The 22,113-nt window shown below is 34.3% G+C and overlaps 3 protein-coding genes across 8 annotated transcripts; 2 read left to right on the top strand and 1 right to left on the bottom strand.

The window, feature by feature from the left end:
• Positions 1 to 913: 913 nt before the first annotated feature.
• LOC113853124 (ATP phosphoribosyltransferase 2, chloroplastic-like) lies at positions 914 to 8,936 on the top strand. The gene is made up of 11 exons (XM_027483583.1): positions 914 to 1,243; positions 1,602 to 1,661; positions 2,059 to 2,172; positions 2,521 to 2,586; positions 2,687 to 2,794; positions 2,906 to 2,989; positions 7,341 to 7,442; positions 7,582 to 7,695; positions 7,782 to 7,862; positions 8,032 to 8,151; positions 8,473 to 8,936. The coding sequence occupies exons 1-11, from the start codon at positions 1,034 to 1,036 to the stop codon at positions 8,566 to 8,568; spliced, it is 1,155 nt and encodes a 384-aa protein (XP_027339384.1). The 5' UTR covers positions 914 to 1,033; the 3' UTR covers positions 8,569 to 8,936.
• Positions 8,937 to 10,848: 1,912 nt separating this feature from the next.
• On the top strand, positions 10,849 to 18,977 carry LOC113853123 (ribosome biogenesis protein BOP1 homolog). Of its 2 annotated transcripts, none has more exons than XM_027483582.1 (18): positions 10,849 to 11,084; positions 11,178 to 11,312; positions 11,419 to 11,508; positions 11,605 to 11,759; positions 12,834 to 12,951; positions 13,083 to 13,184; positions 13,307 to 13,463; positions 13,575 to 13,683; positions 13,769 to 13,871; positions 14,009 to 14,159; positions 14,241 to 14,373; positions 14,510 to 14,616; positions 15,037 to 15,107; positions 15,186 to 15,246; positions 15,758 to 15,985; positions 16,099 to 16,183; positions 16,893 to 17,071; positions 18,467 to 18,977. In XM_027483582.1, the coding sequence occupies exons 1-18, from the start codon at positions 10,881 to 10,883 to the stop codon at positions 18,550 to 18,552; spliced, it is 2,274 nt and encodes a 757-aa protein (XP_027339383.1). In that variant the 5' UTR covers positions 10,849 to 10,880; the 3' UTR covers positions 18,553 to 18,977. The 2 variants fall into 2 exon arrangements, 1 of the variants encoding a protein (XP_027339383.1); XR_003502483.1 differs by having other exon boundaries at positions 10,872 to 11,084; positions 16,893 to 17,702.
• Positions 18,978 to 19,433: 456 nt separating this feature from the next.
• LOC113853125 (nifU-like protein 2, chloroplastic) lies at positions 19,434 to 21,613 on the bottom strand. 5 transcript variants are annotated; one of them, XM_027483585.1, is made up of 4 exons: positions 21,381 to 21,613; positions 21,181 to 21,280; positions 20,571 to 20,881; positions 19,434 to 19,885 (listed from the first exon to the last, which is right to left on the bottom strand). In XM_027483585.1, the coding sequence occupies exons 1-4, from the start codon at positions 21,462 to 21,464 to the stop codon at positions 19,697 to 19,699; spliced, it is 684 nt and encodes a 227-aa protein (XP_027339386.1). In that variant the 5' UTR covers positions 21,465 to 21,613; the 3' UTR covers positions 19,434 to 19,696. The 5 variants fall into 5 exon arrangements, with proteins under 5 accessions (XP_027339386.1, XP_027339385.1, XP_027339387.1 ...); XM_027483584.1 differs by having other exon boundaries at positions 19,434 to 19,894; positions 21,381 to 21,583; XM_027483586.1 differs by having other exon boundaries at positions 19,434 to 19,894; positions 21,190 to 21,280; positions 21,381 to 21,583.
• Between the last annotated feature and the right edge of the window lie 500 nt (positions 21,614 to 22,113).

Raw genomic sequence — 22,113 nt, 5'->3', positions numbered from 1 at the left:
ATATAAAAAAAAATTTCATAATTTTTCTCATTGTAATTATATTTAATATAATAAGTTTTTTACTATATTGATATATTTTTATATTTAAATTATATATTTTATATTTTAAAATAAATTAATTTAATAAAATTAAAACAAACCCGTGTAACACACGAACGTATCTACTTAGTTTATAATATTAAAATTAGTATATTTTATTTATGAGTGAAATTAACCCAATGTTATTTTAAATTATTAAATTTGGATAAGATAAAATAGAAACAAATATAAATGCATCTCAAATTTAATTATCTTGTCATTTAATACATTAAAATAGTAAAACAATATGTCTCAAAGTATTTGAAATATAAAAAATATAAACATTTATACCTTTTAAAAACACTTATATTTTATAAAAGACTTAAATATATTTTTAGTATTAACATTTTAACAAATTTTTAATTTTTTAAAAATAATTTTATTTTATTTTAGTTTCTATTTTTTATACATTTTTATTTTTAATTCTAAAGCTTATCTAGTCTATGAGATACGTCATATCATATGATATAAGATGATTAGAAGGGAAATGTAATTTAAGAACAACTGGCTTATTTTATCGATTTTCGCACACAATGAATCTTTGTAAATTTGCTTCATTTAATCTAAATCAAGTGTAATCTTAAATTTTATTTTATTTTTTAAATTAATTGAATATCTTTATTTTTAAAGTCGAGTAAATTAGTTAACCTTAAAAATTTTATTTTTGACTATTTTTTCATAAATTTAACTAATTACACTGCAAACACAAATAAAAAAAATAATAGTATTTAAACGGTGCGGAACCTACACAACACGACAAAAAATAGGAAAAGAGGGAAAAAGGAAAAACTAATGGAGTGCAATAAAAGAGTTGAATTCAGTAGAGGCCAAAAAAGAGAGAAAAGGAACGCGTGGAAGTGGACATCCACGTATTTGCACAGTCGCTGCAAATCTGTGTGTTACGAAGCGGCGTTTGGGTGTGTAATCTGGTATTCAGTATCTCACATAGCGAGCAATGTTGACGATGACGATGAATCTCCCTCTCCACGCTTCCGTCAAATCCAGTAGTTGGTGCTGCTACGCCTCACTCTCCGTGCCTCAGCCTCAGGCTGAACCTCAACTCCTCAATGGAAACCCCGGCGGCAGAATTTCCCACCGGAAAGAGATCCGTCTCGGTTTGCCCAGCAAAGGTCGCATGTCCTCTGACACACTCGAACTTCTCAAGGTTTCCAACTCTTATTCTTATTTTCTTAACATGAATTCGATTCGGTACTACCAGTTAGCTTGTCTATGGTTGGTTTGAGTTGGTGCCTGTTCATGTAGATTACATTGTTTATGTCTTCAAATTTCGAGTTTCGTAATCAAAGCTTTGTTGTTGGCACCAAATTGAGATATATGCCTAAATTAATCTCGGTCATATATTTTACGTTGGAATGTGTGCATAGTGGAGGGAGTTGATTCCTGGTGTAAAGCAAATACGCATGTAATTGTTGAATCAATAAATGCACTTAATTTTTAATTTCCTCCTCTTTTCGGGGTTTGTCTTTTACTGACTGTAATTCTGTCTTCTTTTGTCCTTGAAGAATTGTCAATTGTCAGTGAAGCAGGTCAATCCCAGACAGTATGTTGCTGAAATTCCCCAGGTGCGTTCTCTTTTTTCCTTCGCTTTGTGAGATTCCACAGTTTCGAGTCATAATCATAACTCCATGATACCCCATCCTTATGTTTTGCATTGTTAAAAGAGCAGTCACCTATCATGTGAGAGCTCACTAGTGATTTACAGGCTCTCACTGTGTGTGTGCATTTTGCTTATTATGTGAACATTTACATTTTGTGGTTGTTAGTTTAAGTTAACAAATTTTGTAGAATTTTGATATGGCTCTTTGCCATCCCACAGTGCCACTTTATGCCGTGCTATATGAAGCTGTTTTTCTTGAAGCCTATTAATAAGTGTGTTGATTAACACCTGTAGATGACCTCACCTTAATTGTTTGCCCAAGTGCTGCTAAATGATCATAAATCAATTTTCTTCCATTGCAGCTGTCCAACTTGGAAGTTTGGTTTCAGAGGCCTAAAGACATTGTAAGAAAATTGTTATCTGGAGATCTTGACCTTGGTATTGTGGGACTTGATACAGTCAGTGAATATGGCCAGGTGAGCATGTGTATGAACATTTTTTGGCTGATTGAAATCATGATTGCTATCGTTTTTTCCTTCTACAGTATGAACAAATTCCCTTGAGATTACTGGCTCTTTCATTTAATAGCTACTTTTATTCCCTGTCTCCTGGAGTAATAAAACTTGATTGTTCCCCAGTCAGGTTCCATTGAGTGTTTATTTTACATGTTTTTTTTCAATTGTTGTATGTGGCTTAATTAACTTATATCACAAATTTCCAGCTTGAAAATTTGCTGTGCCCCTATGTTTAACTGTAATTGCAGATAAATTCCCCAAGGTATACCTGAGAATCAAAATATTTATCTTATAATTTTCCTTTGTTAGAGTAATGAAGATCTTATCATTGTCCATGAGGCTCTGGAGTATGGTGATTGCCATCTATCCCTTGCGGTGAGTTAAAATTATGATGCTGTAAAATTACTAGATTCTGATTCTTCTCTTATTATTGTTTTGGACAATCAATTATCTAGAGTACCCTCTGTTATCTCAGATTCCCCAATATGGAATATTTGAAAATATAAATTCAATGGAGGAGCTAGCAAAAATGCCTCAATGGACGGAAGAAAAGCCTCTACGAGTTGCTACTGGATTCACCTATGTAAGTATTTCAGGTTCAACTAATGTTTCTAATCTTTATCACTGTGGTAGATTTCTACTGATAGCTTTTAAAAAGAGGAAATCTGATTTGAAATTTGGATTTACTATTCAGCTGGGGCCCAAATTTATGAAAGAGAATGGACTTAAGCATGTGACATTTTCAACTGCTGATGGAGCATTGGAGGCTGCTCCAGCGGTGAGAGATAGTGTTTTTTTATTAGACATTATTCATTTAAATTTTCTAGTTATCAAGAATATAATTGATAATACTGTATTATAACAAGATTTTTCTTTTGGCTTCTAGCACGGTTGGAATTTGGGGTGATCTTGCTTGCTATAATTGTTTGTAGATATTATATCTTTGTTCTATAGCTTAATATACTACTTTCATAGTTAAATATTATCTCAATCCCAATAGATAAATATTTTGTAAGTGTATAGTAGCTGAAATTGTTGATGTTCAAACTGTAGATAGAAGTACTGGATTAGAATTGTAGAAAGAAAAGTTTCCATTAAATGAAAAGAATGTAAATGATTCCTAGGACTTTCGAGAGGCCTGGACTCTCCCATAACAATTTATATTTCCTCTCAAATCACTAGATAATATCTTCCTCTCAACCCCTTTTATTATTTATAAGCAACATGCCATTTTCAAACCCACTCACCTAACTAACTAACTAACCCATTAGTATAACTAACGAATGGATAACTAAGTAATCTATTTAAACAAACTACTAATGGGGGTTACCTAATAATACTCCCCTCCCTAAAGCTTCACCTTGTTGTCACGGAGAAGGATTACAACTCCACTAGGGTTCCATTGTCTAAAGCATAAAAGTTGGTTGTCTCTTTTTCTCATAGCTACAGATGCAACAGGTGCATAAGTTTCCCCATGAAGCACAAAAATGAGCTGTGGCCCAAAATCTAGTGAAGTGACACCTTTTGAATATTGCCTCATCCCTATAATTTCTTCAAAGGCATCAATTGTACAACCAAACTTAGCGACTATATTGTACTCTCTTCCCACTCTTGCTGCTGCTGAACTAATGTTGGACTTCCATTTTTTCTTTTGTTGGAATCATGTAATTATAGTAATACTGTAAATAGAAAAATCAGTATATTTGTAATTACAGTAACTACGTAACTATATATTTTGTATTAATAATCTCTATTATAAATATATGCTTCGCTGTTTAGTCAAAACATATGGATTCATCCTATGTTTTTCATTCTTCCCTATTTGGCTTGGACTACGGTGACATTTTCCCTCTTGTTGCCAAAATGACATCTGTCTGGCTACTTATATCTATGGCTGCTATCCATCACTGACATCTTTCCACTCAGTTATTTATTGTCATTCAATCTCTGATTGAATTTACTTGTGTATCTAGATGACATTGTCATTATAGGAAGTAATCACCATGACATTGAACAGGTAAAACAACACCTTTGTTAGTATTGTCAAACAAAAAATCTTAGTAGACTTCAATGCTTTTTGGGGATTGAGGTGGCACAATCCAAGAGTGGGATTGTGATTTTTCAAAGGAAGTATGCAATGAATATCCTAGAGGGAACAAGATTGAAGGGGGCCAAACCCATTGATACTCCTATGGGATCCTAATACCAAACTTCTGCCAAGTGAAGGAGAGTCACTTTCAAATCTAGAAAGGTATAGAAGATTGGTTAGAAAATTAAACTATCTAATAGTTACTTGTCCATACATCTCTTTTGCAATATTGTGAGTCAGTTCTTTAACTTTCCTTGTGACGGACATTGGAATGCAGTAATTCACATTTTGAAATATATTAAAGGAGCATATTGAGTGAGAAACAAAACATTGTTTGAAGAAGAAAACAGCAAACAGAAGCAAAATGGAAAATAGGGCCCTCCTCATAGATGCTGGAAAGGATGTCTTCTCCAGCAAAAATGGTGAAGAAGGAGATGAAGGAGAAGTTGGCTTTAGAGAAGAAGGAGAAAAAATAGAGCATGAGAGAGAACATAACGCTTGCTCGAGAAGAGAAAGAAAAACTTTTAAGTGGGATAAAAGTTTCATTTTGCCCTTAAAAAAGCCCTAAATGACATTGTAGCTGGGGCAAAATTGGGCTTTCACTCCCTTTCTCCATCATGCTTCAAAAATGTGTACCCACACCAAGAACTTATTTGCGATTAGGACTCGATCTTTACTATGGAAGAAACACTTCACAACAGCAAGTATTTCGTGGCTGACCATCGTTCTGTGGTGGCGCAATAGCAACGCTATCAATAAGTATGCTTTTTGGTTCTTGGGTCACTTTCAATCGGGTCGGATCAGAGGTCCATTTCAATTTTTTCCTCAAAAACTGACATTTTCCGCCATGGCTGCCATGCACATAATAGCTGCCCATCTACAACCCGTTAAATACTGCCATGCTTGTGGTGGCTTGAGGGAAAAATACCCTGTGTTAGGTGCCATAATCGCCATTTGATAACACTGTTAGAGAGAAGATTTTATCCGGAGACATTACTACTAGTTTTGTAAATTATGATCAACTGACAATGTCTATACCAAGTCTTTTAAGAGGTCCTCAAATTAGTTTTACATGTAGCAAGCTTGGTGCATATGATTTATATGCTCTAACTTGAAGGAGAGGGTAGAATTATATAATTATAGTAATACTGTAAATAAAGAAATTAGTATTTTTGTAATTACTGTAACTAAGTATTTGTATATTCTGTATTATTGATTCATGTTATAAATATATGTTCTACTGTGTAGTCAAAACATTCATATTAATCCTATGTTTCTCGTTCTTCTTTCTGAACAGCTTTTGTACTTCGTCTACCAATTTTTCTCACCCTAACAAGAACACAACATAGGCAAGATTTGTTGAATTCTTGATTTGGATTTCAGTTGTGACATGGCTGCTAAACCTCAACCTCATGAATTCCACCACTCCTAGGAACTTCCAATCTTGTCCATGCTCCCTTCTCCTCACTAATTATTTGTTGGCCTTGTGGAATGATTACTTTATCTGCTTTCATCTCCATCATGTACTGCCTTGGCCTCCACACATTCACCACAATCAGGTGGTTCAGGTAGGAGCAGCTTGTCCACCTCACTTGATATGCAAATTTTTGTTATAGATGTTGAATCACCCCACATCATGGAAGGAATTGAATCATGTGGGTATGGCGAAGGAATGGGTTTTTCATACTGCCCAAACCTGAACCCTCCACTGTTGTCATCGAATCAGTCCTAGGTTCACTGCTCATGCCAAAGCTAGGGCTTTCCTCAACCTTTGCCTCCACTTCACAACCCAAAGAAAGCCCCCTCCCTTATCTATGCCATTGTGATTCTTGATCTCAAGAATGTCATTTTTGCTTTTGTTTTTTCTTTTCATTTTTTGTCCAGAATGTTGTTGGCTTTCTCCCAATTCTTGTAGCTTTCTTGTGTTCATTTTATGTCCTTGAGCAACGGCTTCTATTTTCTCTAAGCCTTCATCTTCTGTTGTGTTTTCTTGCACCTTTTCCCACAATGGTTGATCAAAATCATACTCTGGTTGGAATCATTTGATCAGTGCTTTCACAAATGTCCACCACTCTGCATATTGGTTGCACCATTTCCATGTAAGTCACCAGTTGAGAGCATCACCTCTTAGAGCCTTTGCTGCCTTGATAGCTTCTCTTCCTCATGTGTACTCCAATGGGTTCAAAAAATTGCTCTACCTGGATCAGCCACCAATAATCCTCCTTCCCATCAAATGTTGGAATCATGTGCAAGAACTCTACACCCACAGCTCCAAGATCGGAGCTTTGATACCAATTGATAGAACTGGATAAGAATTGTAGAAAGAAAAGTTTTTATTCTGAAAAGAATGTAAATGATTCCCAGGACTTTCGAGAGGCTTGGACTCTCCCACAACAATTTGTATTTCCTCTGAAATCACCAGATCACATCTTCCTCTCAACCCCTTTTATTATTTATAGGCAACGTGCTATATTCAAACTCACCTAACTAACTAACCCACTAGTATAACTAACTAATTGATAACTAAGTAATCTATTTAAACAAACTACTAATGGGGGTTACCTAACAGAAAGACTGCAAATTACAGTGCTTTCTATCTGGTTAGTTGTTGATAGATATGCATAGAGCAGTCAATCTTTTGCATTCAATGATGACAAATATAGTATTTAAAATTAAAATTATATATTTCTTGACTGTTCCCTAAAAATGTGTTTTCTCCATGCAATGCAAGAGATTATTAGCTCTATATGCTTCTGTTGTTTCCCTTCTATATGCTATGGTGACCAGCATAAAACTACTGCACCAAATGTTTGTTGGCATTGCAAACTGCTCTTAATGAAATGACAAAACATACTAAGGAATTTTTTTCTGTGGCAACATTTATTAGTGTTATTTTTTGTTAGGATTTTAATCAAGTCATTGTGCAAACAATGAATCTTTTTGTAGAAATTATGTCCCCTTTCCGGACAAAAATTTTCCCACTGTATTCCTTTGCTTATGATTCTTGCGTCTTTGCTGCTATTTGTCTTTTTATATTTAGATGGGGATAGCAGATGCTATATTGGACCTTGTAAGTAGTGGGACTACACTGAGAGAAAATAACTTGAAGGAAATTGAAGGTGGAGTTGTATTGGAAAGTCAGGTTAGCAATTATTGACTTTTCTGACCTTGACTATCATGCTTTGTTGGTTTTACTATTAGAGAAAGAAGGCACTGAGCAACTGCTTCTGCATTATGTATTGTCAGATTTTATCTCACTCTAACAATTGAATGTTTTTCAGGCTGTTCTTGTTGCAAGCAGGAAATCAATGATCCAACGGAAAGGAGTACTTGAAACAACACATGAGATGCTCGAGAGATTGGAGGCACATCTGAGGGCCATTGGGCAGTTCACGGTGCATAATTTATAATTCCCAATCCCCCCAACTCCTCCAGTGATTGCCATTCTTTTCATTCCATTTTCTAATGCTAAACTTGACAGGTAACTGCAAACATGAGGGGAAGCAGTGCAGAGGAAGTGGCTGAGAGAGTACTGAGTCAGCCATCATTATCTGGCTTGCAGGTGTGTTATGGGATGAAATATTTGCCCCAGTGCTAATTCTTCCCGCTTTCATCATTTCATTCATTTGCTTTCTGCATTAGCAAAATCTGATGTATTCTAAGTCATGAATCATCTTTTGATATAAACTCTTTCCTAATTGTAAGAGGCACACTTGATTGTCTATCTGTAGGGACCCACTGTAAGTCCTGTTTTCTGCAAGCGAGATGGGAAGGTAACAGCTGATTACTATGCTATAGTCATATGTGTGCCTAAGAAGGCACTATACAAGTCTATACAACAACTTAGAGCGGTGAGTTTTTGAACTAATGTCAAAAACACTTGTTTTTTGGATTTATTATCTTGTTGGTGAAGATAGTTGTGAGCTTGTGGGGGAAACATGGGAGGAAAATTAGGAGAGACAGATAGAATGCGTGGTGTTTGTTGAATGAGCAGATTGCAGAGTGCAGACAAGACAACCCAGCTATACTCCTTCACTGGTTCTGGATAAATTATTAGGCCATTCGACCTAATGAAATTCCAAAGCTTATGCATATCGAAAAACTATATTTTTTTCTTATTCATCTGTGATTCTCACACCTGATTTCCTGTTGACTTCGTTCATATTATGCAGATTGGAGGCAGTGGAGTTCTTATATCACCCTTGACCTATATTTTTGATGAAGAAACTCCAAGATGGCGCCAGCTCCTTTCTGAACTTGGGCTGTAGCCAGTTATGATCGATTCATGGAGCCGTTTGTTGGTGTTTTGTTTTTCAGATACTGCCAATGCTGAAGAGCATTTAATCTATGGTCAAGGCTGCAAAAGACAAGTATAACAAAACGGAGGCTTAGATAACTGAAATTGCATTTCTAGGTCGGTTTTCGTAGAGGAATTCCTATTTCCACCGCGCTTTATATATGTAGATTGAAAGTTTTGTAGCAAGCATGTGTTTCCTTTTGTTCTCTTCATAACACTGGTAATGGCTTGAGGAGGACTTTATTCTCTTCGTCCTTATGCGTGTGGGATTTTGCTTCGGTGTTGTAATTTTTAGTTTTGCAGTGTATTTTATTTTGACCGCAGCGAGCTGGCCATGTTTCAAATGAACGACACATACGATCCTGAGCCGAAAAATGAATTAAATCAGTAAGTACAAAGGAGGTCCATAGAATTATTTATAAGCGGTAACGATTGGCAATCAATTCAACTTGAATAAGTTGTGAATATGTACTTCGGAATAGAATTATAATTCAAAATTAATTTCATAATTAACTTATAAATTTTATGCTTTAAGGTTGTCCGAAAAATAATGGTGTAAAATTATCACTTTAACATAATTTCAATTCCATTCTTTAAATGAAAGACATAAAATTGAAAACAAAGTAATTGTTAAAATCATTTCAAAAACTATTCAATATACAATAATTAAACGTTTAAAGTGAAATAATATAATTAATAGTATAAAATAACCATTTAAAATTAGATTGAAAACTATTTTTCCTGCATTTTTAATATCTTATAATCTTAATAACTTTAAAAATAAGTCTAACCAATAAAAGTATCACTGTAATATATTCTTCAATAAACTGTTTATTGTGTATTCTTACTGGACAGATTAATTTCAATTTTTTCTCTCTTAAATTTATGTTAATGTCACTAAGATAAATATTTTATTTAAAATATAGGTAGGGGGAGACTTGTCTTTTATATTTCCCGTTTAATACATTTTAATTCTTTAATGTAGCAGTTTTTCATATGTTAATTAATAATTATAAAAGCTTGAAGTAGTTATTTTTCTTACTTCATGTTGTACTAATGCAATATGAAATTACGATTCAAAATAATTTTTAACACAAATTAACCTCTATATTATCAGTAAAAGTTTACTATTTGAGAATTGAAGAATTAATAAAACTACTCTCTTTCACTATTTGACACATGTACATTTTACAATTAAAATTAATTTGAAATGATGTGTCGATTACATTTTTTTTTGTTTTGATGATTTTATTTTTATTTATGTCTTTGTTAAGTTCTAAATTCTGGAGATTAAAATTGTTAGTTAACTTTTTTTTATCACTTTATGAATTTTTATATTATTTGTGAATATTTATTTTTATATTTTTCAAATTTAGAGTTTAATTTTAAGAGTTTTATCTCTTAAATTTATAATGATAAATATATATTGATTGTTGATATTTAATTAAATATTTTGACATTATGCAATAAACATATTATTTTCAATTGATTATATTTTAATTATTTTAAATTTATTTAATTTGATTAAATCTTTAATCCATACTATTTGTAAGTTGTAAGTTATAGAGTTAAGTCAAAATAATCTTAAAAAAATCATTTTTTAAAATCATTTTATTATATATAATATATAATCATTTGCAAAATATAAGCCTTTATATTTAAATTATTAAATCATATGTATATTTACTCAAACAAAATACCAGTGTACTTTGCAGACTACTAAACTAGTTAAAAAAAATCAATTCTACTTTTAATTTTAAATTAAAATATCAAAATAATATTAAAAATACACTGAGAATATTGCAATACAGTTAATAACAAAGAAAGAAAGGAAACAATAAAAAGAAAAAAAAAAGGATTCATTAAAAAAAAAGTATAGATAGATTTAATCTAAGGAACTATTTTCTAGTTGTTTGGTCTTGAATTAAGCATAATTGTTTGTTCAAGAATTATTCATGGTTTTTGGGATGAAGTGATATAGAAAAGTTTACACTTGAGATTTTATTAGTATAATTTTATGTTTGAAACCTTGTTTATAGATGATTGTATTAGGCTTTTGCTCACAATTTTTTTTTATATTTTTAATAATTATATTTGACTTCATTTCTCTTTTTGAATGAAATAAAAATTTAAATATTATTGCTCACTTATCCGCATATTAAATATTTTAAATTAATTCAAATAAAATACTTCTTAATAAATAATTTTTTGTCGACAAATACTCTTAATATTAAATATCTGAAGTAGTTCGTTTGTGGTTGGGCCCGATTGACGGAGCCCAAAATGGAGGGAGTGGAATTGCGGTGCGGTGGGTGCTCTAAGCCTCCAACTGTAAAACCCTTTCCCTCCTCCACACAAAACCCTAACTCCCTATCCGCAAAGATGAAGGGGAAAAAGACCATGACGCGAGACGACGACGAGGATGCTCCGTTTTCATCTGAGATGATTCCTTCACCAACAGTATCCGATTCCGACTCTGATTATGAGGTATTCTACCATCAATGGATTGTGAATTCGTTCAAGTATGTGCAACTGTAACTATACTCATGCGGAACACGCGCTCTCATATTCTGGTTGTAGGACTCTTCTGAAGATGACGGCGACTCTTCGGACTCGCTGGATTCTCAATCTGAATCGGAATTAGAAGATGGTTCCCCTGGTAACGATCACTCTGGCGAGGTAGAACCTGCAGAAGCTGTATCATCTCAAGATGAGGTACATTGCTTTTGTTCTTAATAACCTAGCTAGAATAACTGTGGTGGTGTGGTTATTCTCATCTTCGCTCAGGCATAACTAATATGCATAGAAGCAATCATTGCAGGACATTGTTGATACCGATGAAGAAGTTGGTGGAAGTGAAATCTCCGATCTCCATCAGGAAGGAGCTGAGAGTGATTCGTCCGAGGATGAGGTGGTCACCGTCATACTCATAGTCATCTTCTGTTTTACTTGGTTTTACCTCGTTCTATGGAGTTGAATTTTGCTTGTTTTGTTTTTCCTTTTACAGGTGGCTCCCCGAAACACTGTTGGAGATGTCCCTTTGAAGTGGTACGAAGACGAACCTCATATTGGATACGACATCAAGGGCAAGAAGATTAAGAAAAAAGAAAAGCGTGACAAGTTGGATTCATTTCTGGCTAATGTTGATGATTCTAAGAATTGGTTAGTTTCATATTTCTACGTCATCATATTTTCTTTATTTCAGTTTCCATTAGTGCTTTCTTTTCTTCTCCTAATGTTTATGAACACCAACACACAACTTCCATATATATATATATATAGAGAGAGAGAGAGAGAGAGAGAGAGAGAGATCTTTTAATATTTCCATTTGGTATGTCTTCAAGAACGTTGAAGCCTAAAATTTGAATCAGAATGCGTTTTTTTTTTTTTTTTTTGCGCTGGACGACACAAAGATTTATAATAGATTAAAACAATTTAAACTGGATAATTTTGGAACATAACTGCAGGTTTGGGAACTTTTTTGTTTTGGGAAATAATTTCCTTTTTTATCCAACGTTTTCTCAAGAACTGACGAAAATAAATAATATTTTCTTCAAAATAAGTTGAACCAAATTTGCACCAAATAAGTCTACCAGTGATCATTATTGGAATAGTTGGTTGAATCACCCGTAAAATGGTTTAAACAAGTCCAAGAGAATGATGATTAGAGGCTCCAGTTAGAAGAGTTGATCGCATGGAGAATAGTTCAATAATTAGAGGTACAGGTATACCAAACAAGACTAGGTAAAACTACTATAAAAAAAGGTCTACCATCAAATGGCCTTGCTGAATAATTGGTTTTGGACAGTGCAGTGGCAACATTTGGTCCAAGTCAACCCCATCTAGTGAGAAAATACTTTGGTTGTTATATTGTTGTAAAGAGTTCAGTGTAACAATAATTTTCCATAGACATTTTAGGAACATGAAATATCAAAACCAGAAATTTTGTGTTTATTTTTCCACATTTTTTCATTTTCCTTTCATTTGATACCGGTACTGAGCTTTCACTATCTACTATAAGTTTCTAAGATAATCATGGCTATGATATTTTTGCTTTAGTTACAAATATACCTTGGTTTGTTTTTGCATGATTCCTGTTGTGATATTGTTTTAAAGTTGTTTCTTTTCTTCCCCTTATTACATATGCTTCTGTGAAGGAATAATCTTGCTAGTTTTATTAATGTTAACTCCTTTTTATAAAACATTTTTGATTTGTCTGCATTCTTAAACATTAAGGCGGAAGGTCTATGATGAGTACAATGATGAGGAAGTGGAGCTGACAAAAGATGAAATCAAAATAGTTCGTAGACTTCTCAAGAATCGGGCTCCACATACTGACTTTGATCCATATCCGGTTTGGATTTACTTTCCATCTCATTTTCTTATCTTTTTCTTTTGGCTGCCAATATTGAAGAATAAGGTTTTAAATGCAATCATTGTGCGTAGCTTTGTTCCTTAATTTCATCTCTCCTTTCTATTATTCAGGATTACGTTGACTGGTTTAAATGGGATGATGCCAAGCATCCATTGTCTAATGCACCTGAGCCAAAAAGGAGGTTTATTCCTTCAAAATGGGAAGCTAAAAAGGTGATAATTCCTTTGCTTACCGTTTGCACATGATGTAAAATGAGTCAACTAGTATGGGGTTAGACAGACAAAACAGATTGGTTTTTCTAATAACTCACTCATTTACTTCTATGATTTTTCAGGTTGTACAGTATGTTAGAGCAATCCGCAAGGGATTAATAACTTTTGACAAGCCTAAGGAGGAAGATGGTCCATATCTCTTGTGGGGAGATGATTCTGGTTCAATGGAAAAAGCAAATCATTTAGCTTACGTTCCTGCACCAAAGCAGAAATTACCTGGTATTTAGATGTGACAAATTTTGAAGATAAAAAATCTACCAATAGATGATGCTAGTTTTACCTTTGACTTTGAGGTATCTTGATTGTTAATAATTTAACCCTGCTTCTTAGGCCATGAAGAGTCCTATAATCCTCCTTTAGAATACATTCCTACCCAAGAAGAGATCAATTCTTATCAATTGATGTATGAGGAAGACCGGCCCAAGTTTATTCCAAAAAGGTATTGTGCCTGCAGTAGAAACATTTTTGCCCCCATGCCCCTTTCCTTTTTCTACAGATGAACTAATAAATATCACTTTGGTCAGGTTTACATCTTTGAGGAGCATCCCTGCCTATGAGAATGCTATGAAGGAATCCTTTGAACGTTGTTTGGACTTGTACTTGTGCCCTCGAGTTCGGAAAAAACGCGTGAGTGAAGAATACCCATGTTGCAGAACTAATTTAATGATTTTGTTTTCATTGCAAATGTTTTACTTTTACTTACATTAAGATTTTATTATACATACAATTGGTACTATTTATTTACTTTTTCTCTTTCTTTCCAGCTTAATATTGATCCTGAATCCTTAAAGCCAAAGCTTCCAAATCGGAAGGAGCTTAAACCTTATCCCATAACATGCTATATCGAGTATAAAGGCCATGAAGATGCAGTTACATCAATTTCGCTTGAAGCTTCAGGGCAGTGGATGGCTTCAGGTATGCACGCTGATGACATATATTTCAGTCTCAATTAAGCTGGGATGGAGGTGGGTCCCTCATTATTTGTTGTTTGTAAAGGTTCAAGTGATGGAACTGTCCGTATCTGGGAGGTTGAAACTGGCAGATGTCTTAGGCGGTGGGAGGTTGGTGAACCTGTTAACTGTGTTGCTTGGAACCCTTTGCCTGATATTCATATTCTGGCTGTTTCTGTGTAAGTCTGGTTTTGTTGACTATGAAGGTTCATGTTTTGTTTTTCTAAAATAAAAAAACTTAAAACCTAAAAGTTTTCCTCTTGAATGCATGTGGTTTGATTCTGAAAATAAACCAATGGCAAATGTTCAATTTAGGGGACAAGATGTGCTTATACTAAATACTTGTTTGGGGGATGGAGAAGAGCAGAAAAGGATTGAGGAGCTTCTCTGGATTGACTCATCAACAGCATCAGATGACTCTGGTCAGTGTTATTGTCCTTTCTTTCTTGAAACCTTTATTCAAAAGAATGCCCCCAGGGATCCCAACGCTCAAATTGGCCTATGGCCCCTAACTCAACCTTCAATTAAAGGGGAAAAAAGGGTCAGCTCAAAATTTAAAGCTAACTGGTCACTATGTAAAGCATAGTTATCAATAGCTGCCGCTATTGCGGCGTAGCGGTGCAGTTCCGCTATGCAACCCTGTAGCGTCGCCACTGTTCTGTTTTGCTTAGAAATTCTGAATTTGCCCTGTAGTGTTTTGAAGGTTAGCCGCTTCGTGCCACTATTTGGGATTGACTACTATGATGTAAAGATATTGACTTGATATATATGTCATTACTGATGACTTTTGATGTTCCATGCTGGTTTTTTCTGTTATTTTCTAACCATGCTTTTGTTTGCAGGCAACAAAGCACCTAGTGTAAGCTGGCTTAAAGATGATAAACATGGGGGTTTACGGTTAAGACATTTTAAGGTATTTCCATATTGGTTTCTTGTTGATTGAAGTTTTTGAGTTTAATTAAATTAAACATTAGTGGATGTATTCATGCAGACTGTTACTGCTGTAGAATGGCATCGGAAAGGTGACTACTTTTCAACAGTGATGCCAGCAGATATCCTTTTTGAGTGCTGCCTCAGTAAACTGATGCATACCTCATTAATAATTGGTTTATTACTTGACAATGACAATAATGACTACATTTCTGAAAGTGATGCTGATTGTTTTATGAAAAATATTTTTTTATACATATTTTTGGTATGCTTTTGAAATTTTTATTTGCCTCTTGTTGGGCATATGCACATAAATGTGCTCATACTTGTTTTTGCACACATGTTAGTATAATATACCTTGGTTCAACACAACATGAGGCATGGCCAGCTCTTGACTCATCTAATTAGCATAAATAGAACCATTTAGACATGGGTGTTATTTGTCATGTCATTCCACCCATTCCATGTCATATTAATCTTCCATTACTCATAGCTGTGTTTAGTGTGTGGGTACTTTATCCTTGATTACCAAATTTTTCACTGATTTCTTATCTTTACTGGATGGAATTAAAATTAGCGGTATAGGATGTTAAACTATGGCTTGGCTTGTTTTTTCCTTGACAAGTTCTTTACGTGAATCAAGAGCAGTTCTGATACACCAGTTATCCAAGAAGCTTACTCAAAAACTTCCATTCAAGTTACATGGACTTGCGGTTAGATCTACCTTCCATCCATCCCGTTCCATCTTCTTTATTTGTACAAAAAAGAGTGTTCGTGTGTATGATTTATTGAAGACTAAGCTCATAAAAAAGCTTGATACTGGGCTTCGTGAAGCCTCATCCATTACAGTTCATCCTGGAGGTATGATTATTGTTATAAAGAAATTATTTTGTAATTTGTGATCAGTTTCTCTTCTATTCATAAATACAGAAGATTATAGATCATAATTGTTTGTCTTCATGCATTCCTTGCAGGTGATAATTTAATTGTGGGGAGCAAAGAAGGAAAGATGTGTTGGTTTGACATGGACCTTTCATCTAAACCATATAAAATTCTTAAGTAAGTCCCTTTTATCCATTAATTGAAAGCAATTTCAAATTTGTGCCAAGGTGGTTCCTTGCTTTCTAATGCAGATTATATTATAGTGTGAGCTATAGAGCTTTCTGAATGCGAGGAGGAAATTATTACCTTAAAAACAGAAACAAACAATAATAAATGGTTGAAAGAGAAATCTGTGAGAAGTTCTAATATAGTGTAAAACTTGGCATGGTTATTTCTGTTGTTTACCAATTTTAATGTGGGCATGTATGTGCTGGTTATAAAATTATCAATGCAAATGAATGTGTTAACTTGTGTTGATCTAATGTTATGGTTATAATTTTTTATTATATTAATTATCTAAGTTTGACATCTATATTTATTTGGCTTATAATCTAAGTTGAAAATTGTGTTTCATGCAGCGTGCTAAATTCTTCAGCCAATTGTGGATTGAACTTTTACATTTATTACACTCTAACTAGTTCTCCAGTGTTAGCAAAGCCCAGCCCATATTTATAGGGCAAAACTTCATTCTTTCGAAAAGACTAAACTAAAAGGAAATAGAGAACATAAAAGATGGACATGTTTTGTTTGTTAATTATTGGTGAACGCCTTTGATGCTTGAATGAGCTATATTAGATATTTGGCAACAACTTGGATTAGAAACCTTGCTTTCTGTATTTTAATGTCATGACATGGATTATTTTTTAATAATTTGATTATATTGCAGGTGTCACCCAAAAGATATCAACAATGTGGTCTTTCATCGTTCATATCCCTTGTTTGCTTCTTGTTCAGATGACTGCACTGCATATGTTTTTCATGGAATGGTTTATTCTGATCTCAATCAAAATCCTCTTATTGTTCCTTTGGAAATTCTACGAGGCCATACAAGTTCAAATGGGAGAGGTGAGACCTGTTTATGATGCGTCTTTTGGTGTTAATAGAAGTTGAGATCCAATTTTGTGGAAAGTATAGTTCAGGCCGACTTGAAAAAAGTTAATCAAGCATTTTAGCTATAAAATTGGTTTAGGATAAAAGTAGCATCAAAAGTGCCAAGATTGGATTTCTTTATACTGGCTTAGCCTTGTCTAACAAGGAAAAAGATCGAGCCAAGCATTCAACTACAAAGGTGAAAAGGACCATAAGACCCAAAATATAGTATTCATTTATAATGGCATAGCCTTGTCAACAGAGTAATGGGATAGATGCGATGCTACTTGCTGCTTTGGTGCACATTTATTTGTGTCCTTATAGATTGGTTTGTAGATTATTGATTCATTAGCAGAGCCAAAGTAAAGAAACAAGAGAAAAATTTTGTAATTCGTTGGACGAGAGTAGTCAATAGCGTCATAGCGGCACCTATCACGGAGGTGTGGAGCAGATTGGCACCTGATTGGCTGGTGCCGCTATTCCTGTCGGGTTTCATTGTAGCAGCGGTTGTTCCGCAAATTGTGACAGAAAGCTAAGCAAATTGCAGCCCTAGCGGCTGCTATTTCATCCTAGGGCAAAACGGCAAGTTTGCCCTCCTTTTCTAAAGGTTGGAATGCTTTTTAAGGGAGGGATTTTGCCCTCTTATATTTCTGAAAGTTGGAACCCTACCTCCATCTTTGTTCTGTCATTCTCTTTCTTCGTCTTCCATCTTTGATGTCACTTTCTAGTGCAAGTCACCATTTTTGGCCAAGTTCTGATTGTCATCTCATCTCCGGGGAAACTCAACTTATTTCTAACATGAGCCGAGACATCTTCCTGTTGTCTTCTTAATTTCCACTGTAACCCAAGCTATTTCCGACAAGATATAGACTTTTTTTTATGATAGTGAGACATTTTCCAGTAAGACTATTTGCATTAGAGCTTTTTTGGGTGATTAAACAATCTTTGATCTATTTTCTTTCTCTGTTTTGATTGTCTTTAGAATAGAGGTCATCCTGCTATAGTGTTTTTAGGATCTTGCCGCTATCCTAGATTGATTGGACTATATGATTAAAAATACCACCCACAAAAAATATTCTTTACATAACATTTGAATGATTAGACCAACTTTCCAATCAATTGAATCGGCTTTCAAGGGTTAGAGTTCATCTTTACACCATATGATCCTTGTAGATATAACTTGTTGACATGATTACAAATAGTTGATCAACCAACCTTAAAAGTATTTATGTTTGATGTTATGCCCTTGTTATTTCTCTTTTCTACTAAACGTCATGTGCTTACTTGACAATGCATTAGAAAATAATAACTTATATGCTAACAATTGAAAAAAAAAATCCTTATCTTACTCCTAAGTTGTCTGCCTTGCAGGGATATTGGACTGTAAATTTCACCCCAGACAGCCCTGGTTATTTACAGCTGGTGCTGATAAACTGATTAAACTTTACTGTCATTAAGATAAACACCGATATTCTTACACATGCATGTGATAGGCAGATAACATCTATGAGGGAAAGCCTGTAACATCATCTGCAATTTTGTTCCTCTATTGTTAAATTGAAAGCACTGCTAGCCCAAATGAAGGGCACCTGACGAGCGAGTTTCTGGCGCTGATTTTCCAGATTATTTCTCATGTTTTCCACACTTCACTTGTCTTTCCAAAATTTTGAGCGTGAAATATCATTCCTGGAATTCATATCTGCGTATCTTAGCCTGCAATTGAAATAGAACTGTAATTTTGATGTATTTTATACATAGCTATTAGTGGGCAATTATTTTAAGACATCTAATGAATGCCTATTTTGGGGGAGATTGGATGTGGTGTTGCGTATGGTTATTTTATAGTTGATTTCCTTTAATGCAGTTTGCAGTTTCTACGTTGCAACGAAGCTTCTCCCTGCTCGGGTGTACTATGCCCAAATGAAGCGCATTTTTAATGATCCAACGTGATTTAAGAGCGTGAGAAAACATTGACACGATAAAAGTAATTGTATTTGAAAATATATTAAAATTCTGCAAGCGTGAATTCTATAAATAAATTATAGCGATAACATTGAAATAAATGCAAATTCATTATCAATTAAACTTTAAAAGGAGAAAAGGAATCTTATTTTAATCTAATTCATAGATCATACACTATTCTTAAATAGAAAATATGGATAAAAAACAATCCAAAGTGTTGAACCTAGGAGAAAGTTCTTTTATTTCTAACAAAATTTGGAGTCGAAACTCTCCTAAAACCCTTATCACAGGATTCATGCGTATATGATTTGCAAATTTTTGACATTATATTAGGGGTGTCAATATATATATTAGAGTTTACCTAAATCCAATCATTGTTAAACAGGCTGTCATAACAAAATTATCACGCCTTTAACATTACTGAGCTTTAGTCATTAAAAGGAAATATGAGTAGCTTGGCTTCAATACTAGAACCCTTCCATTGCGTGGTTATGGCTCCATATAAATATTGAATTTACCCAGGCAAAAGAAAAAATTCCTGTGGCTGCATATATACTATACATCACATTATTTCCATTAGTGTTGTTCAGGAAAAATTACAAGAATGGCATGATAGTTCTATTGTTTCGAATCAACATATCATAAAAGCTGAACTGCAGCTATGGCAGGTATTTTCTCTCGTAGTTTTTGTGTAACAGCAACACGCACAGTCATAACACTAGCAGCAGGACCTGTGATTCGGACCTTTGCTATTGGCTCATCAATCCCTACCAATTCAAGAGATCCATCAGCAGCCCCAACCAGGTACGGCCTTATTTCCTCGAGAACCTGAAGCAGTTAATAAATATTAAACTGAGTGAACATTTTATTGATATACTAATTATGGAAATTTACACGTATTCATTAAGACAAGAACTGAGGGTTCCAGCGATTAGCGACGACAGCAACAACAGTAATTTAACATTTAAACTAGATGAAGATGATGCTAATCTTTATATATTAGCTTATGCCATATTCAATAAAACCAATGAAAAACGTACTTATTTTGATATTAGACAGGTCTAAGTAACCATAATCCTATAGATATAATAATATGAATAGCATTTAGAACAAAAACATCTTTCTTTTACTGAAATGCAGGACTTGATATTGAGGTCTAAACCCCATATTAACAACCAGTGCTAATCTGAAATCCCATTCCATCAACAAAACCGTGTACAGATTTGAGAAATATCTAAGATAGTTCAATTAAGTTCACTCAATAATTATATGTTTCAGTTTTCATATTCCCCATGATGTGATTTTTTCCTCTTGAAGCCCCTTTTGGATGGGCACGCCTATACATGTGTTTTGCAACAACAACAATATCCTAATTCCACCAGATGTCTGCTGCCGGAAAGAAAATATTTTCTTGACAGATGACCAAAAACCAATTATTTTATTCGACATATGAATCATCCAGAATTACCAGTGAAGTATATTCATAATAATCATAATGAAACACAGAACTAACCTTCTCTATATTTTCTTCATTTAACTCAAGACCAGTTTCTTCATCAGCTATTGGTTCGACTGCCACTATTTCAGGGATCTTCTCCATTAATCTGCGCTCAATGCCCAATTTCATCGTAGTAACTGAACTTGGGCATGAGCCACATGCACCCTGCAGCTTCAACCGTACGACATTGCCATCAATTTCATGTAAGGCCACATTTCCACCATCTGCAATGAGATACGGCCGAATTTCATCCAACACGCTTTCTACATTCTCAGCAGTTAACGGCAACTCCACAGCTGGATTCGGAGTAGCAACACACTTTACAACTGTACAGGCATAATAAGTAAGATGACATTCGATTCCCAATTGTCATATACATGAAAAATCTCAAGCTGAATTTGAAATTGACGGAAGCAATATTTACAAACTAAGGCCTCCACGACAAAGATAATAGTAATCAACATATATACAAATGATACTTGGATAATGGGGCACAGAGATTATTAGTTTATTATGCGTGAAGCTAAATTAGTCAGAGATTTCAATCCAACAATAGAGCTTTTGAATCTAACAAATTGAATCGAAGGAAGAATCTAGGAAAGTGGGAAATTGAAGAGTGACTAACCATGCCTACGAGTAGATTGTGGTAACTGAATCCGAACAGAAGGACGCAGCAGGTTACCTCTCCTCCTGAAAGAAACATGGCTGCAGAAAAATCTTGTGCCCTGCGAAAGCAAAAATCGCAAAACTAGATAAGAACAAGGTTAATTCAAAAGAACGCGAAAACCCCGACAAAAAAAGAAGGGAATAAAAAAAAAAAAAAACCTTTTTGAAGGTGAAGGAACGAGAACACGAAGGAGGTTCTAGGCCTCTGCAATAGGATTGCGTATTGAGCACCACAGCTTGCATCGCTGTGCTAATCTTAAATCTTTTGACCTAACAAAGCGATCGAAATAGGTTCAGCTGCTTTTGTTTTTCTCACTTATCTTTCGGAGAATGTTTTCGCCTGTGCTCTCTGATATGGGAGAAATGTTGTGCACGCCAAAAAACAGGGAGATAAAAATAAATTTATACGATTGGTAATTTAACATAAGTTAAAAACATAAAATAGATTCATTTTATATTTGATACTTATCAATTTCTCCTTCTTTTTGGTCCACAACAATTTCTTCTTAAATTAGATTCGAAAAACAATTTTTTTTTCTCGATTGGAAGAACAGTTACGTTTCTTCTTCGTGCGTCCTTCTCTTTGGGCCTTCTATTTAAAGCCCATCCTTTTTTATCACTTTCATTTTAAATAGTTTATGCAGCGTGTTTCGTTTCTTTCTCTTTTTTTAATAAGACTTATCGTTGGCTTCTTTACTTAACTATTGTTTTTTTAAAATACAAGATTTCCTAAGACCTATTGTTGTCAAAATTGAAAAATGGTTAAAATTGTGTTACATGTCACTCACATAAAAGTTCTGCTAAAATATTGGCAAAACTTAACCAAAATTTCACTTTCAGTAGAGCAAAACTAGGAGACAACACGTGTTAATATTGTGAAAGTTGTCGACAA

Source organism: Abrus precatorius, unplaced genomic scaffold (genome assembly GCF_003935025.1).
Source record: "Abrus precatorius isolate BTA unplaced genomic scaffold, Abrus_2018 Scaffold10, whole genome shotgun sequence".
NCBI lineage: Eukaryota > Viridiplantae > Streptophyta > Magnoliopsida > Fabales > Fabaceae > Abrus > Abrus precatorius.
The sequence above is the reverse complement of the archived record's forward strand: the minus strand, read 5'-3'. Positions and strand labels throughout refer to the sequence as shown.